General features: G+C 36.7%; 1 protein-coding gene across 8 annotated transcripts in view; it reads right to left on the reverse strand.

Annotated features, from left to right (window-relative positions):
• The window catches only part of NCOA2 (nuclear receptor coactivator 2), a 314,552-nt gene that overhangs the window by 60,651 nt on the left and 235,196 nt on the right, over nucleotides 1-18,705 (reverse strand). For all 8 annotated transcript variants that reach the window (XM_058275637.2, XM_058275633.2, XM_071207850.1 and 5 more), the window contains one exon: nucleotides 968-1,071. In XM_058275637.2, the coding sequence (XP_058131620.1) occupies nucleotides 968-1,071 (104 nt within the window). The remainder of the gene's footprint in view (nucleotides 1-967; nucleotides 1,072-18,705) is intronic.

An 18,705-nucleotide genomic window follows, 5' to 3' on the forward strand; every position in this document is an offset into this window, starting at 1 on the left:
GGGTGATAAGGTAGACACTATTGGTTTATCTTTATTTTTAAAATTCTAATTTCTCATATCTGTGGTTGCTGAAGGACGCTAACTGATTCTATAATGACAACAATATAAAGCTTCTGGTGTGGTACTTTTCAACCTCATCATTTCATCAGTGGAGTATATTATCCTGAGAACTAATATAATGTAAATCTTTTTCTGCTGCTTTGTTATATATTCACCAACATTTTTTTTTCTCATCTTACAATAGCCTACATCTTGAATTTTAATTTTGGAACAGGTATAGGAAAGCATTTTATGTTAAACTCTGTACCTGTTAATAAAATAGGAAAGCTGAACTTTACAAATTGTAGAAAGTAGTCGGGTCATAAAACTTCCTAAAGTTAATAAAGAACAGGCAGCTAAGACAGACCATTATACTTATGATGCTTATCTAAAAAGTTTTTATGCCATTATTTCAATTTCCATCTTTATGAGATTTATAAACTAGCCTGAAGTAGCACAAAATAAAAAAACATGAACCTTTGTTCCTCAAATGTTGACCTGTAAATATAGGCATATGTACAATGGAGATCTAAAATTTAATAATCTTGGGAACATTTCAAACTAAAAATATATTATGCCACAGAATTTAACAGTACTTGTAAACATAGTTTTCTAAAATGAAAACTATGCTCTACTGGCAGTTAAAGCCTGACAATTTATATTTTAATCTAGTTTATATTTTAATCTAGTTTATACTTTAGTTACTTTGGAACACACACACACATGCTAAAGGCAGGAGCCAGAAAATTTATAGCAAGGTAGGTAGCTAGGAAAAAAACATGCCACTACTATATTAATATTTCCAAGTTAAAAGGGTCAGAAGTACTTCAACCTTCAAAAGCAAAAATTACACAGGGACTTGAAAATTAAAGGTAACTGTGTGACAAAGAACAGTTTAAAATACAGAACCAAAACAAGAGTGTGCTACCTCAAGCATCATAGGCCCAAGAGCATCCTTGTCGATGACACTCTGCCCTGTAGATGATACATCCGACTTCTGTACTTCATCTATGTTGGCAGCTGCTGCTTTCTCTGCAACAAATGTAAGTGTGAATTAAATGGCAGTGCTATTTCAAGGACACAGTGGCACAGAAACATTTTTATTGTAATGATTTTTTAAAGATCTCTAGTGGGATCAGATGTAGCCATAAAATAGAGTACATTCTTACTGCCACTGAGGGAGGGAAACAGCTAGGAGCAGGAGCCAAACATTAACTTTCACCTCAAAAATCTGTGGCTCAGATCCTCTTTCAGGCTGCTGATAAAATGAATTTAGTGGTTTTATGCTAGTCCCTTACAGGCATTTTTCCTAGATTATAAAACCGTTACATATCATGGCACAATTAGTTTATAATCAAAAGATTCCCTAAACCAGGGTAACAGAGGTACTATTATTCAGAACTTAGTAGTGTATACAGAGGTACATACATTTGCACTCATGTAAAGAAATAAAAATGGCTTCTTACATGTGGCATTCTACAATGACTGCCTTAACTCTTTTACCTGTTCCACTTCTATTCAGGTTCACATTTAAAGTAGTTGCAAAGATCTGGATCCTGACTTGTTCAGTTGCTTATCGATTTAAAGCAGTGAGAAGAGCTGTCTAACGGCACCCAAAGAATCTTAATGGCTGCCCTTTTATCTAGTGCAGAGGTATCTAATATGTGCTCCTGGATCTGAAATGTGCAAGACAGTTTTCAGGCCCACAAGACCCAGGAAGACATTCATCATGGAATGAACTATTTTGTGAAAAAGTTTGCAATAGAAACAGATGCATGTTTATCATATTATTTGTAAATTAGTTATTTCGAGGACACTAAAAAAAAAAGTTTAAAGCATAATAGATACACACCAACAATTTGCTAGGAAACTACACAAAAATGATGTGTCAATTATTTGTACTTGAATAAATTATATCTTTGCTCACACTGCATGTTACCATTGTGATTTACAGAAAACTGTAAATCAATCTAACACCCAGAATCAATCTGCTTTCAAGACCTTGGTTGGTTGGTTGTTTTTTTAAAAATAATCTTTTATATAGTATTTTGAAAATCTATGATGCCTAATATTTATACTAATAACTGAGAAAGAGCGTAGGTAATAATTAGAATTATGCAGGTACTCCAAACCTTGCATTTTAATGAACTTTCACCATGTATATTTAACAACGAAGAGGGGAGGATGACCTGGAGCTCAAGTCCAAGCTCTGCTACTTAGTACACGTATGAAGAAGATCAAGGCTCCTCAACATTTTATGGCCTCAGTTTCCTTTTTTTTTTTCCAGTTTCCTTTCATACATCATAGACTGCGTCAAGATTAAACGGGATGATACATAAAACACATTTTAAATACTATGAAGTAGTTTACAAATGCATCTTCCTCTAGTATATTTGTATTTATTAGTTCTTACTGAGTGTCAAATGTGACAGTTTTTTTGCAGAGCTTGTAATAAGCAAATCGTATCTACTTTTTCAACTACTCCATTATGTTCCTACTTTACTTTCTTGGAGATTAATAACTGTGACCACCCATCAACAGAGATATGATTTATTTGGTAGCCTTCTAACTTGACAGCATTAGTCAACATATTTATTTGTCAGTTTCACCTCCCTCCCTCACCCCACCTTCCCTACCTCTTACTATTAGGTCCTTCAGTGTTTGCTACAGACAGTCCCTACCCAGGCAGTAAATATCTCATGACCCCAGCCACAGATCTATCTCAGGATCAGCCAATTACTGCATATTATCCCTACTCCTCTTTCCTAGAATCTTTTTTTTTAAGATTTATTTCTCTCCCCTTCCCCCCCTCCCCACCCTGGTTGTCTGTTCTCTGTGTCTATTTGCTGCGTCTTTTTGTCCGCTTGTGTTGTTGCCAGAGGCACGGGAATCTGTGTTTCTTTTTGTTGCGTCATCTTGTTGTGTCAGCTCTCTGTGTGTGCAGTACCATTCCTGGGCAGGCTGCACTTTCTTTCGCGCTGGGCAGCTCTCCTTACAGGGCGCACTCCTTGCGCGTGGGGCTCCCCTACGCAGGTGACACCCCTGCATGGCAGGGCACTCCTTGCGCGCATCAGCACTGTGCATGGGCCCGCTCCACATGGGTCAAGGAGGCCAGGGATTTGAACTGCGGACCTCCCATGTGGTAGACGGACGCCCTAACAACTGGGCCAAGTCTGCTGCCCCTAGAATCTTCTTCATTGCCAAATATATCCAAAATAAATGCACTCAGGGGTACACCATCCTTTTGTCAATTCAAGAGCAAAAATTACTTGTGGACTTGAAAATTAAATGTAACAGTGTTACTATTAAGTAATCATGTGTTTGGGGGCATTCTTCAGTTTATTTCCTACTCATTTTCCTACCCCACCAGTCCATGCAGAGGACTCACACCATTATCAGCTTCTTTTATCTAATTTAAGGAGGACATTTTCTCTTATTAAAAATTTTTTTAACTGAAGTTTATCACTCATACATGAACACATACAACAAATACACAGCAAAAACTGTGAATCCACAAAACAAAACTCACATCATCATATGGGGCTCCCAAATATGACCCCACCACAAAACACCTGGCATTATTGTGAAACATATATTATAAATGATGAAAGAGCATCATCAAAATATAGCCACATCCAACATTTGGTGTATTTTTCCACAAACCCACCTAATCATCAACACCTTGCATTAGTATTATATATTTGTTATAGTTTATGAGAGAACACTCTCATATTTATTCTGTTAACCACAGTCCATCTTCCACATAGGATTCCCTGTGTTACACAGTCCCATGCTTTGGACAATCCATTCAAAGTGTATACTCAGTAGCACTCATTTTCACAAGAGTTGTACTGTCATCATCTTAGTCAATTTTATAACATTTTCATTACACCAAAAGGAAAAATCCCACACTCCCTTATACCTCACATTGCTGTCCTTAGAACTGATATAATATCCTCTTTGTCACTCCTGCAAAAATATTACAATATTATTATTAACTATCATGAATAAGTTATAATAGTAACTTTCCCATGTATCATCATATGCTCAACACTTTGTAAAAGAAGAAGATTCTTATTTTTATACTGATAACCACAATCCTCATCTACCACTGAAATCACTATGTTATAGTCTAAAAGTATCCATTAGCTTCCTTTCAGTTGATATTTACGCCCATAGACTACCTTAAAAGGACATTTTGCTACATCAAAAGTATCGGGTTTTTCCACATCACATCCTTAGGTCCCATGTTCTAGACTGCCATGCCATCTTGCCCTCTTTGGAGCCTACTTGGATGTGAACAGGGCTAATGGTTCCCTCTGAACAGCCTTGCATTGCGGAGGTTGTAGCATGCTTCAGGCTGAGGATCCCCAAGTTCCATTATTAATATTAAATGTTAAAACCCATATAAAAAATACTGTCTAGTCATGTGATCTTCCTGCATTTATTTTTTTCATTTCCTTTAGAGCAGGCAATGCATAGGAGCAGTTGTGCAGACACTTTGTAGAATGAGTAGTCAGCAGCCTTTCTTCTGCCTTCTAACTATTCACAGCAGTAGCTTGCTCCCATCAGTGCATCTTTCAGTATCAGCAGTAAATTCTCAAATTAGGATGGTGTGCATGAGAAAAAGACCTCCCCAGGGAGGTAGCAGCAACAGGTACAGCTTTAAAAGGCATTCTTCACATGAGATTCTGATACGTCTTCCAGGTGGGATACCCCATTGTGTTCTTCCTACTTCCTGCAGTGAGAACTATTGTCCATGAACATGTATACTATTCACACCAGAAGATAAGTTTCATGATGGAGGAGCTGTGTCTGAATCCTCAATGGATAATGTTGGCCCTATTATAGAGTAGGTCTTCATTAAATATCTGTTGGCTGAATTGACAGACTAGACCCTCCACTAGCACTTATTGCCAGAAATCTTGGAACAAGTGGAGTCTAGGCTAAGTCAAAGTAGAGCTTATTCATTCCTCTGGCCTTGCTGGCCCTCCAGGGTGCAGGAAGAGAAATGCAAGTTGGTGGGCAGGGTCAAAGATCAATGAACACATGTGGGAAGGAGTGCTTCCTGATGAGAACCCATATTAAATAATAGATACTATTGTCTTGACTTTGTATCTTTCAAGACATCTCCAATTCTCTCTGGGTTCCAAGTTCTCTGATTCTGGGCTGTGATACCTACCTGTGGCTTAATTCTTTTTTAAGCCATAGACTTAATTTAGATTAATGGTGGGGGAGAGTGAGATATGAAGCAACAGCTGCTAATCACAAAGGTAACTATATACCTATAGCTGATTGCTAGAAAACATCAGGCCATTATGAGATTCTAATACTACAATAGAGATACATTATTTTTTTCTGTGGTATACTATACTAATACTGCATTTTTAGGGCAAAATAAATACAAAATAATGTTTATGATAATAATCTATTTCTGATTCTTTTAAAGGAAATCACTATACCATGTGAGATGTTTATATTTTGAGGATCTAAACATCATTCCGAGGACCCAAAGTTTCCTAAATTTACCCATTAATATTTACTGGGATTTTAAAAACTCAAACTATGAAAACTCAATCAGGCAGATTCCTAAACAGTGACAAGTCCTCATGCCTGGTTGGGTACCCTAATTATTCTAGCAACATTCTCAGGCAAAGAATATTGGATTTTTATAATAAGATATGCAGAATCATGATAAAATTGACACAGTATTTTATTTTTAGGAATCCACAGGTCAGACATAATTCTGGTTAAGGGCCTAAAATTAAAATTAGGAGATGATTTATAACTGATAAAACCTGCATCTGGGGCACTAATGGACAGCATGGATAAAAATAATTATCTCTCAAAAATTATTTGTAATAATAAAATATGCATTTTTTCTCCTTACAATATTTGACTTATAAATCTTTAAGAGAATAAACAACCAGCTAATAAAAAGTAATACTTTGATCTCTTCAGATATCCATGTCTGTGTGTTTCAGGGATCAGTGTTATGAGTGCAATGGAAGCAGAGTATACCACATCCTTGCCTGAGAACGTACACTTTAGCTGGAAGGCAAAACAGTAACAACCGAACAAAATCAAACCAAACTAAGAGCTAGCTTAGCAAGGAACTAACTTTAAGTTAGAAGAGAAGAGATAAAAGTGGCTAGACATAGCAGAGAACATTTCACATAAATTGGAGCGAACTGGCTTCTGCGGAGTGTGCAAGTGGATGGCAAGGGCAATGCTAACAGGTGGGAAAGGGATGTGGATCTGTGTGCAAAGAAATCTCTTCCTGGTCTTAAAAATCAGTTAAGGAATGCTGGCAAAAAGTTTGTCTAAGCTGGAACTCTAGGAATCCCTGACTAAAATTAAAAATAAAATGTTGCAATATTTACACAAATGCCATTCACATTGCCGCTGGATAATGCAAGTGGATGCAGAAGAGCACACAGAGAGCAGACAATGGAGGGGGAAGGGGAGAGAAATAAATAAAAATAAATCTTTAAAAAAAACAAACAAACATAAAAAACTGGAGAGATCTTTTAAAAAAATAAATAAATCAAAAAATGGGAAAGTTTCCCTATTCATAAAATAAATACAGGCAAAGGGTAAAGAATTCAGGGCTTTTCATTCCTGTCTTCACTAGAATGTTATTTGCAATATATATTATTTTCCAGAAAATTTGTCATATATTCTTCAATGCTGTGTTGAATTTGTGCTCTGACAACACCTCTCAATGTTAAAAAGGAAAAACTGATAATATGAAGTGACAGAAAAACACCAGAAATGGGGCTTTATCAATATAACTGGAATCTATATTAAACTAGTCCTGAATTTATGTTATTGGGGTATCTTTCATAAAGTAATTACCACCACTGTTCAATGTTCAGTTGAGTCTTGAAATTAAAAGGAGAGAAGAGTAAGAGGAGAAGGAGGAGGGTGCTAGAAGAAAAGGAAGAAAAGGACTCCTTTGAGATATATTATGTTAACTGGACATATTATGTTATCTCGATGGAACACTTCAATAATAAGTATGCTATTTTCATGTACCAGATATAAATGAGCTTACATCCTTAGATATATTTATACTTCTATAAGTATAGCACAGTATTTTAACATTTTTAAATTAGGAAACTTTTTCAGTGGTCACAAATTATATTTACTTTTCTTTATTTTGCATCCATTAACCATAAAAATAAAGTGTTACAAAAATATTCCTTAGTAAACTCAACAGTGGAATGCATTCCTCAGTTTCATTTGATCAAAACCTTATGAAATCTAATTATTACAGATGGAACTTTTAAATAGGAGAAAGAGATGAAAAAACTTAATTTTCAGACTCGACAAAGATTTTTCCTCTATGCCTTGACTTCATCATTTCCTTCTACTGCACTTTAACCATTAATGCAATTCCTTTTAGAAAAAGAACATGACGTAAGACAAAAACATGAAAATATAGGTCTACCCTTTTCTTCCTCATCAACAAAAAGATGAAAGAAACCAGAAAATAGCTATCATCTTTTTACAAATGTGAAACCTTGACTGGAGAGACTGTCCAGGGATGCCTCTATTATCTCTCCCTGGCTGTCCCCTCCCTCCAGAGAGACTGGAGGAGCAATCCTTCCTAGCCCACTCCTCCATTTTGCCTGCATACAGAAACCCAATACCAGTTAATTAGATTTCCAGTTTCAAAGCAAAGAACAAAACGCCATCTCTTCAGGGACCAGGTTAAGATGAGTTATTCCACAAACTGGGAGAAAATCATTAATATTATATTCCTTATGGTTTTTTCCATAAGTAATTATTTGTGTTTTGTCTCAGAACAAAAGGAAAAGTGATCTCCAGAAATTTAAGTGATCTAAAAATACAATGAAAATAAGATAGTTTTGAAAAAACAGCTGGATTAAATTGTTCTCTATCCTTGGCATCTCCAGGCATAAATTTGAAAGTAAAATTTCAGTTTTCTGGTGAGAACAGCAACAGATTGGAAACTGTGATTCTAGAAAAAAAAAATTTATCTTAAAAAAAGTACAATTAACTATTTTTAAGTCATGAAGTGGTGCTCTGAACAAAGACTTTACATGTTCTTCTAAAGTATCATTTAGTGATTTTTGGTAACACTGAATTTCATAATATTAGAAAGGCTTATCTATTTGTTCATTAGGCAATTGAACTGAGAACATAAACTCCTAAGGGGCAGAAGAGAGTCTTATCTCTTTATAGGCATGGTAGTCAAGGCTCAGGGGACAGACATATTATTTAGCAGTAGCAGTGGCAACTGCCCCTGAACACAAAGAAACCTAAATTAAATGCCTGCTTATTACAGGAGTAGGGAAAGATTGCCATTGTGGAGAAAGTTTATGCTTTTTCAATTAAAAAAAAAAAACTTCTAAAAAGGCTGTGGAAAACTTGTAGAAATTAGTCTATCTTTAAAAAGCCAGAATTTAAACAAATTATCAGTTACTCAAAGTGAAAAAATGCATAGACTGAAAAATAATCCACAGGGTATTTTAGCATTGTCCATGTTTAGATATCCCTGACAAGTAAATCAATTAAAGAGTTTAAATGTTATTTTTGTGTTGGGTCACACATGAGGATAGCTGCTTTTACTGAAACTGTATTATTTAAAGCATTAGGATCTCTGACTAAAATGGAACCTGATACTTTGTGCTGTTTTTATAATTAATTCCACTGCTTCAAATTGAGTAAAATCATTCACCCAGAAATCTATCAATTTTTCAGCAGACTGACGTCAAACGCAAGTCTAATCACCTCCACAACAAATTTTAAGACTCTAATGGGAATACATCCACAATTTCCATCTTTTCTTGCATTTACCACTAGATGATTTCAGGTGAAGTGACTGTCAAACCTAGGAGTGAAACCCATGCAGAGAAAAGAAGTATTGAAACAATGACAGGCAGTTTCTGGCCAAGCACTATAGATTAAATATTACAGGAAAAGTTAGGTAGCATCTTAGAGGTTCTAGAAGGTAAAATGAGAGAATTATGCATCTGCACCAACTAAAATTAGAAAAGCTGCCATATGGCTCTGTGAAGCCAGCAGCACATTCTTATTCATTAGGAAGCATTCTGCTAACATAAAAACACAAGGCCCTTCCTGTGCTCTCCAAATGTGTTTATCTTTTCAACATTAATGCACTATATATCATCAAGCTGCTGAAATCTCCTGCCGTGCATATTAAAAACACGCAGCTGCACTTTCTTTAGTAGTGGGAGGTATCTAAGCTCTAAGTTGCCTTCCTCTTTTTCTCACATTGAGCCTTCTTGTTAACATACATATCATGATTTCCCTTTCGAATGAAGAAACAGCAAAATTAACCAATCTCAAGGCCATCTTTACCCAGTAAAATCCCCTCACTCTCTGATTCAGAGAAAGCAACATCCCTGGGTTTCGTTTTCATCAATGGTAAGTAAGGCATGTCTACTTAAACAGCACCAACAATTATACCACAAGTTTGAAATACAGGCTCTACTTCAAAAATAAATGTACTATACTTATCAAGACAGGATACTAACTAGAGTAGACTCTGGGTTTGACAAGCTAGAAAATCCTTTCGTTCCTAAGAACTCTCTATCATTGAATCTGCTATCACCAACATATAATTTTATTGGGTAATCTATTTCACATATTACCCATCAAAATGGAATTTATAAGGAGATAGTAATCGTTCAAAATAATCTATGTGAGTATATGATAGTTTGTCAACATTCATTCATTCATCAGTGTGATAATAACATGTGTACTTGCATCTTCTACATGCAATGGAATATTGGAAGATGAAGGCAGAGAATAGAATATGAAAACTATTTATTTAGATAGAGTGAATTCTAATTCATTTGGCTCAGCTAGCTAAAGATTTAGGAGTTATCTGAATAAGGAAATGGAGGAATTGCAATTTGTTAAACTTCACATAAAATAGAATTCTGAAAGATGAGATTGAGACTAGATGACGGCAGCATAAAAAAATCAATGGGTATGAAATAAGAGAGAAATGAGGTGAAGTACTAATTCAGCACTAATTCAGAATATTAAGGGCAGCCTCTCCAAAGACCAAATTATAAAAATGTTCTATTTTTTTCATATACATATGTTAATTCAAACAAGGCCAACAAAATTGCAATATACGTGCACCTAATGTTTCTGGGAGGAAAAAAAGGTGAAAATATGGAAATTACATAAAAAGTTGTTTCTAAATCCTCCAAAATTTTTTATTCTACAATGTGTATAAATTTTATCTCCCAAATCATATTCTTATTTACTGGCATAGCAAGACTCATCTCACAGCCTTACACCCTTTCAATATTTTAACATAATCTATCTCCCCAAATGTATCATGCTGCTCAATATTCCAACCATTTCCTTAGGCTGCTCCATTTGTACAGATGCCCTTCTATCCCCTTTCTTGAATAACTCTTTTGAAGACTCTATAGGTCCTCCAGTACAGTCAAGTTAGGCCCCTTTTCTGCTTCTGCATACTCTGCTTAACATTCCATTCAACCTCGGGTTTTGAAATGCTCTGCTTTTATATGTCTCTTTCATCACTGTGTTGGTGGCTCTCTGGCTGCAAGAAATGATTTTTTAATTCACTGATTGGCACATAGTGTGTGCTCAATAATGTTTATGGTAATACTGAAGTTTGTAGCAGAAGATGATACTAAATTCAGTCTACCAAGGATATAATATCACAAATGCTCCCTTAGAGGGGTCTGTTCTGAAGAGCTTTACTGGATATTGAATATAGTGGATGTGATCTTAAGACTCTAGTTTTGGAGTCAAAGAATCAGGTAGTGAAGGGAGAAGAACAAAGCTCAGACCCCATGTACTAACAGCAGTAGGAGGGGAAGCAGATTAGATTCAATTGAGAAAGCGTCCACCTACCAAATGGGAGTGCCATGCCACGCAGGAGTGTCCCCCATGTAGGGAAGCCCCACGCACAAGAAGTGCACCCCATAAGGAGAGTCGCCCCGCACACAGGGAGAGCTTGATGTAGCAAGATAACACAACAAAAAAAGAGACACAGATTCCCCGTGCAGCTGACAAGAATCCAAGTGGGCACAGAACACACAAAGCGAATGGACACAGAGAAGCAGATAGGGGGAGGGGGGTTTGGGGGGTGGAGAACTCAAAAATAAATAAATTTTTTAAAAAACCAAAACAAAAAAAAAAAACAGCAGCAGTAGGATAACTAATATAATAATAATAGACCAGTAGGAAGAGTGTTTAGGGGGAATTAAAGTCACTGGTGCTCTTTCCACACCTGAGAGATGGAGTAAAAAAAAAAAAAAGCCAAACAACCAATTTTTAATAATTTTAATGTGATGATCATCACAACCTGCTTCATTTAAAAAAAAAAAAAAAAGATATTCTAGACATCAAAGGAGGTTTATAAGCATACCCTGGGATTTTCCCAGCCACTTACAGCTCTAAGGAAAATACCTACCCATATTCTCATCATTCCTACCATTTAAACAAACAAAACCCACAAATAATAAACCTAAAAAAAAAAAATACACTTATACCAGAGATATCTAGCTTGTGGGCAGAAGCCTAGGTTTATTCTTGAGGAGTTTATCAAGAAAGGAAGGAGTGAAAAGTATATAATCCTGAGAATGAGAGGAGTTTTAACTGTCAGCAGGTCAATGTTCTCCAAAACAAAACTTCTGTGAGAGAAACTAGAGAAGGAATTATTTTTTTGTCATACAGAAACAAGTTTAATCTACTGTATTTAAATGCCCTAAATAGTTTTAATTTTGAATTCACATTTTTACTTATGAAAGTGTAATAAACTTGGGGTATTTTTTTCCTTCTTGACCAATTAATCTCAAAATAGTCCTGGTCTTATGAACTCTGTCCATTAGCAAGGAAGTGCTGTGATCAGGGCTCATCACAGAAAGCAAGGTGCTGAGAGGAACAAAGATATAAATTATTCTTTTGCATTAACAGAAACGAGCTGTTGCCTGTGGATGGTATCCTAAAATGCCTGGAATAAAAGTGAAGGAAAGACCAGCAACATAAAAGGTCTGATTTGTTCTCAGGCTAAATAAAAACCAGTACAGAAATTTTTAAAGCAAAGTTTGCCTACAGTACACAGAGGAAATTATAAATTTTCAACATCTGTACCTAAACTTTGTGTGAGTGTGGAGAATTATAACTGGATTTAGAGAAAGAGATTAGACAGGAAGACAAGAAAGACTGGGAAACATCTGGAAGGTAGCCTGAAGAAGATAGGATCTTCCTAATTTACTAAAATGTGAAGTTTCTTTAATATCACATAGTATCTTAGTCCCTCAAAAAGAACTTCCCCAGAGTTCTTGTCAAATTTCCATTCAATAGCTACTGCATTTCCTAATGACAATAGGAACAGAATTAAATAAATCTTTAAATCATCCTTTTAGTACCTTATGGGATAAATGTTCTCCAATTTAAGCAGGAATGGTAGTGTATCATCAAGCAACCTTCCATAACTACTTAAAGCAGGAGGCAATTAAAAAGGAAACAAGGGTCAGCTTCACTCAGAAATCGACATGCCTCGACTAGGTAGAAGGAGAGGCAGTGCCTTAGAAACTGCTGGCACCTGCATATGTCAAAGCCCAGCAATAGTGTGGATAAGAGGTGGTCACAATTCACATGGTAAGATCAAAGTGAAATTAACAAAGGCAAGCAGTTACAAAGATTCCTAAATTAGGTATCCTGACTACCTTTTCTACAGCCTGATAGTTCCTTTATACTACCATTCTTAACAGAAATCTGAAAATTGGGGGGAAAAACATTGTGATACACTTAGTAATAAGTTAGTAATTCTCTGGAGGTTAAATACAATCATCCACATAGGCCAAGGAACATATCACAATTCAGCATGTAATTGTAAATATTAAAAATATATAACAGTAATTAACTCATCAAATTAACTGTTTTAAATTAGTTTAAAATTAGTTTTGTTTTCTATATATTAATCATCACAGATGTTTCCCCACGATTCTACTATTCAAATATGAAATAAAATAAAATCTTCACATTTATTCTTCTCACTTTCGATTTTAATTATCCTATGTAAGCTAGTTGATTTAGTGTTAGGCTGTCATCAATCCTTCAGAAAAGTTCTACCCAATGGTGTTTCTCCCTTTTTTAAATTTAATTAGAGAAGTTGTAGGTTTATAGAAAAATCATGCAGAAAGTAGAGTGCCTATCTGTCTACCTCTCAATGGCATTTTGATATAGCAAGTTTCAACCCAGATGAATGGTTTGAATCCAGAAATCCATTTTTGGAAATCCTGACTGCCAGGTGATGGATAGCCAGTGAAGCAGATAAAGTTGCTTAACATGACTGATATGACAACTATGCAACTTCAGTTTTCAGAGGCATAGCAAGAGTGGAAGGGAGCATTTGCTCTGCAGACATAAACCCTGGACTAGATGAGGCTGTACTCATACCATACGTAATTCAACTGCTTCTCAAAGGAACTGAATACAGTCTTGGATTTGCTTTTACAAAATGTATTGTTTGTTGTTTTTTATTGCATCAATGGGCAGTGGGCTTCCCAGAGAGTAGAATGGTGGCGGTTATCACCTCTGTACTGCCAAAGAAAATATGTGGCTGTCTATAGGGTTTCCCAAGAGCAAGTTAGTATGTGACCTCAATCTTTTCCAAGCTAATCATAATGCCATAAGGCTATGCTGATTCAGCAAAGCAGTGCATAATCACTTGCAAAAGACCCTGCCTCACAGGGATGTTATGAGAATTAGTAAGATAATGCATGTGAAGCACTTTGGGATCCACAGAAGAATGGCGCTACATGGAAAACTTGTCTTTTGTCTCTCTGGAGAAGCCCAACCAGAGGAATATGATCCATTAAAGTCTACTTCCACTTTGGATATTTCTAACAGAGTAGACCAATTTGAGGTGGCATCATTAGGCTCTTTGATACCACAGTCCTTACTGGATGCCTACTCAAGTATTCTTGGTTTAGGAGGTACCATTTCCTCCAGGGAATCTTTCCTGAATCTCATATGATCCAAGTTGTCTACCCTTTTGTGCCATAACATCATTTACAACATCACATGAAAATCATCTGATTTGATCTGATTGGCCTTAATATTCCCTCAAGACTGTCAAGTCCTTCAAGTGAGATTGTGGTTTTCATCTTTGCATGTCTACCCCTACTGCAACTAGTGACCCATGGAGACACTTAGAAATTTCATGAACTGATCCCCAGTCTGGAGAAAATGATGGAAAAAGTCCTTCAAGGATTCTGGGTATAATGTATGGGATCAATTCTAAGCACATAGATGGGACAAGGATTTTCAGTTTCTAAACAATTCTGATTTGGAAAAAGTAGTATTTTATTTTGAAGGAAACGTAAAAGATGGTGGGGATGCACATGAAAAATACAGTCCTTGTCCTTAAAGAACTTACATTCTTTTAAATTTCGAAGCACAATGACATGATTAAGCCAAGTGCTAAACTGGGAAGAGTAGAATGTCTTTTTAAAAGTGGTAGGGAAAAAAAAAAAGTGGTAGGGATTTATGTTAGAAAAGATACATGAAATTTAGAAATAAATCTGTAAGTATTAGGAGGGTTTTATTTACTTAGCAAAGACTCAGTTTGGAGAGTTAAGTTAAGGAAATAGCATTCATCTGGATGCTGAATGGCATGAGAGCAATTACCTAAGACTATAACTAAGAATGCTTTCTCAGAGACTGAACACTGCAAGAGTTGATTACATAACTCAAAATAAACCTCCATTAAGACACCAGGAACAGGGAAGTGGACTTGGCCCAGTGGTTAGGGCATCCGTCTACCACATGGGAGGTCCGCGGTTCAAACCCCGGGCCTCCTTGACCCTTGTGGAGCTGGCCCACACACAGCGCTGATGCACGCAAGGAGTGCCCTGCCACGCTGGGGTGTCCCCACGTAGGGGAGCCTCACGCGCAAGGAGTGCCTCCCGTAAGGAGAGCCGCCTAGAGCGAAAGAAAGTGCAGCCTGCCCAGGAATGGCGCTGTACACACGGAGAGCTGACACAGCAAGATGACGCAACAAAAAGCAACACAGATTCCCGGTGCTGCTGATAAAGATAGAAGCAGTCACAGAAGAACACACAGCGAATGGACACAGAGAGCAGACAACTGGGGAGAGGAGAGAACTAAATAAAAAATAAATCTTAATAAATAAATAAATAAATAAATGAAACACACCAATGTCTAGAACCTTTCCTCGCTTATCCTAATATGGAAATCAGGAGCTCCATTTTAAAACCTTCATTCTCCTTTCTCTCTTAAAAAACAAAACAAAACAAAACACTGTGGAAAGTACCTCAGCATTCCTCAGATGTATATGGAAGAGAAGCAATATAGGAGAATTATCATAATACATATAAGAATCTTGAAGAAAGTTGGGAGGAGACAAAAACTCAAACAACCATGAGGTGCAACAGTGCTCAGAGATGTATTCACCAAATGCAATGAATGTCTCATGATGATGGAGGAGGCTGTTGTTATGGGGGGAGGAGTGGGATGGGGGGATGGGGAGTATATGGGGACCTCATATTTTTGGAATGTAATATTAAAAAAAATAAAGAAAAAAAAAGTGACTATAGTATAAAGGGGAAAACTAGCGATGCGGGAAAGAGTGGTTCTAAAAGTCAAGGATGCTTTGGTAAGGGAGTTAAAAGAGGTAGACCTAAACAATACAACTAGTTAATAAATTGGTAGCTGCAAGAGTCAGGCACAAGAATATTTAATATTGCAGGTCTTTCTAAATACAATAGATCCATAATCTTTTAGGTACATGATGAATAACTCCTGCTACTCCCAAACCCCAAGGTCGGGAAAAACTAAACTGTAATTTGTGTTTGTTTTTTTATAAGTATGAAACTAACTTTACTGAGTCCTATAGAAAATGATGAGCAGCAGTTCAGTATATATTTACAATTCTTAGTAACTACTTCATTGAGCAGAAGGATATCAACGATAAAACTGCTGTTGCTTTGAAGTGGGGATCAAAAACTCAAATGCCCAACTGGTCACTCAAGTAATGTATTTTCACTTCAGTGCTGATATAGTATTGGACATACTGAAATAAGGCCAGTCAAATAGAGACAGAGTAGATTTCTATCCACCCTTCAAACTGCACAAATATCTGTTCCCGTATTTCCCAGCACCCCCACCAAGAATATCCTTTGGCAAGGGAGTTCCTAGAAGATTAGACTGAGTTCTCTTTATACATAAGCCAAACTTTAATCTTCATATAATCTAATACCTACCATTTACCAATGGAGTCTTTGTCTCTTTCAATAGAATCTAAGGAGAGGAAAATAGGGAGAGACATAAAAGGAAGGGGGATGGGGAAGAGAGACAGAAAGACAGCAGTGGGATACTTTATGGAAGTGAGGGAGGCCTAAGAGAGCATTTCGCTTGGGATTAAAAGATATATTTAGGGGTTTCTGAAGACTGAAAATGAAGTTGGTGGGAGTACAAAGATTGAAATCGAGCTTCATTTATTATTTCAAAAAATATTTAGAGCCGGTGGACTTGGCCCAGTGGTTAGGGTGTCCGTCCACCACATGGGATGTCCGCGGTTCAAACCCCAGGCCTCCTTGACCCGCGTGGAGCTGGCCCATATGCAGTGCTGATGTGCGCAAGGAGTGCCCTGCCACGCAGGGGTGGCCCCGTGTAGGGGAGCCCCACGCACAAGAAATGCACCCCGTAAGGGGAGCTGCCCAGCATGAAAGAATGTGCAGCCTGCCCAGGAATGGTGCTGTACACACGGAGAGCTGACGCAACAAAAAGAAACACAGATTCCCGTGCCGCTGGCAACAACAGAAGAGGACAACGAAGACGCAGCAAATAGACGCAGAGAACAGACAACCGGTGTGGGGGGAAAAGGGGAGAGAAATAAATAAATCTTTAAAAATATATATATATATTTAGAACTAGATTGAGTTAAGACTTCCTGAAAGACTATGACTTTTCCTTTATTCTTACTTGTTCTGTTTTACTAGCAGTAACAATCCTTAGACAATCTCAAAAGAAATGCACATTTGCTTATAAGACAAGAACTACACACAAAAATGTGAAATTTGTTTTGCAGTGGACCAGTGGAGAAGAAAAAAATCCTAGCTAGAAATAAAGAGAGTGGTTAGAGGAAGACAATGGAATGGAAAGAAGGTGGACTATGAAGAAATAGAAAGGTAACCTTAGCCCAGAGTTTCTGATGATTTACTTTGCCAAACCTAGACCTCAGTTTACCCCTGGTTTCCACAACATTCAGACACCCATCTCTGGACCTCCCCATCACTATGGGCCCATGATAATCCTGGAACTCTGCTCCATGTAAGAGTCTTCACCTCTGGTTGCAGGCACATGGAGGCCTGGATGGGAGTGAGTCCAGGACACTCAACTAGGGCAATGGGGCTGGAAAAGGAAGCCATATACATCAGGCCTCTTTGGAAATCCAGACTGTATTCCCAGGAAATACTGTGGATGTGGTGATTAGCCTGTATGGCTATAATAAATACCATGTCAGTGATTTCCACTCAGGGATGTGGGGAGTAGATGGTATGTGGACTCTTTTAAGTATCAATAATGTCATAGAACCCCATAGGATAGTATCTACACTTGAAATTATATATAATAGAAAGAAAGCTACAATAAATTTAGCAATGCCTCTAAAGGAATTTATATCTTATTTATCACTACATCATCTCTCCATATTTGAAACACATGCTTATATTAAAAACTTCTCTAGTTAGAAGTATTACTGGTTACAATAGGGTTTATGGAACTGGTCCAGGAATCTAATCACCAAAAATAGCACTGTTATGATGGAAAATACTCTTAGTTCCAAATAATTAAGTAAAAAATAAATGGTTTTAAGGTTGAAGATTCCGCGTTTCTTTCTTAAGAAGAAAGCATGCAAGTAGGAAAAAAACCCAGACTCACCAATTTGGTATTAGAAGAGATTTATTAATATATAATGAAATACAAAGATGCTGAATTTCTTTTGACCTTTAGTAACTTCATTCTCTATCAATGTTCCAAATAAAATGTACTATATGTTATTTTTTCTAATCTGACATAAGATAGACAAAATGAAGATGGTCTATTCAAAGAAAAAAAACTTTTAAGAAGTGAGCTTCCTTTTTCCTTTTCTCCTCTATTAGAGCTAACAAGATAAATATAAAATTTGGAGTCTTACAAAATGATGGTATACACATGCCTTACAAATATAGACCAGTTTAAATAAGGAATCATCACTGAACTGAGAAGCAGTTTAGGTCCAAAGAACTGGAAGACAGATTCCTCCAATGGGCTGGGAATTCTGTGATGTCCACCATCTGGTGTTAACTGGGTGTGAAAAGGCATTTTAGTAATTATTGTGTGGAAAGTGACACTTTGTGGGGTACTAGCATTATTTCTTTCACTTTTCTTCCAGAAGACAATGTGTCATTTCCAAAATGGACCACTGAAAAAGGACCCTAACTCTCTTAGAGGTAACCAAGGTTCTAACAAAGCAAGAGCAGAATCCATTTTAATTGAACAATTTTGCTTTTTTGGGTGAGCAAAATTATATTTCTTGGGTGTTAAATTTATATATCAGAAATCTAATAAATCAATTTTCCAGGCAGAATTTTGCATTTTATATACTTCCTTTATAGA

This window comes from Dasypus novemcinctus, chromosome 14 (assembly GCF_030445035.2).
Source record: "Dasypus novemcinctus isolate mDasNov1 chromosome 14, mDasNov1.1.hap2, whole genome shotgun sequence".
NCBI classification, from domain to species: Eukaryota; Metazoa; Chordata; class Mammalia; order Cingulata; family Dasypodidae; genus Dasypus; species Dasypus novemcinctus.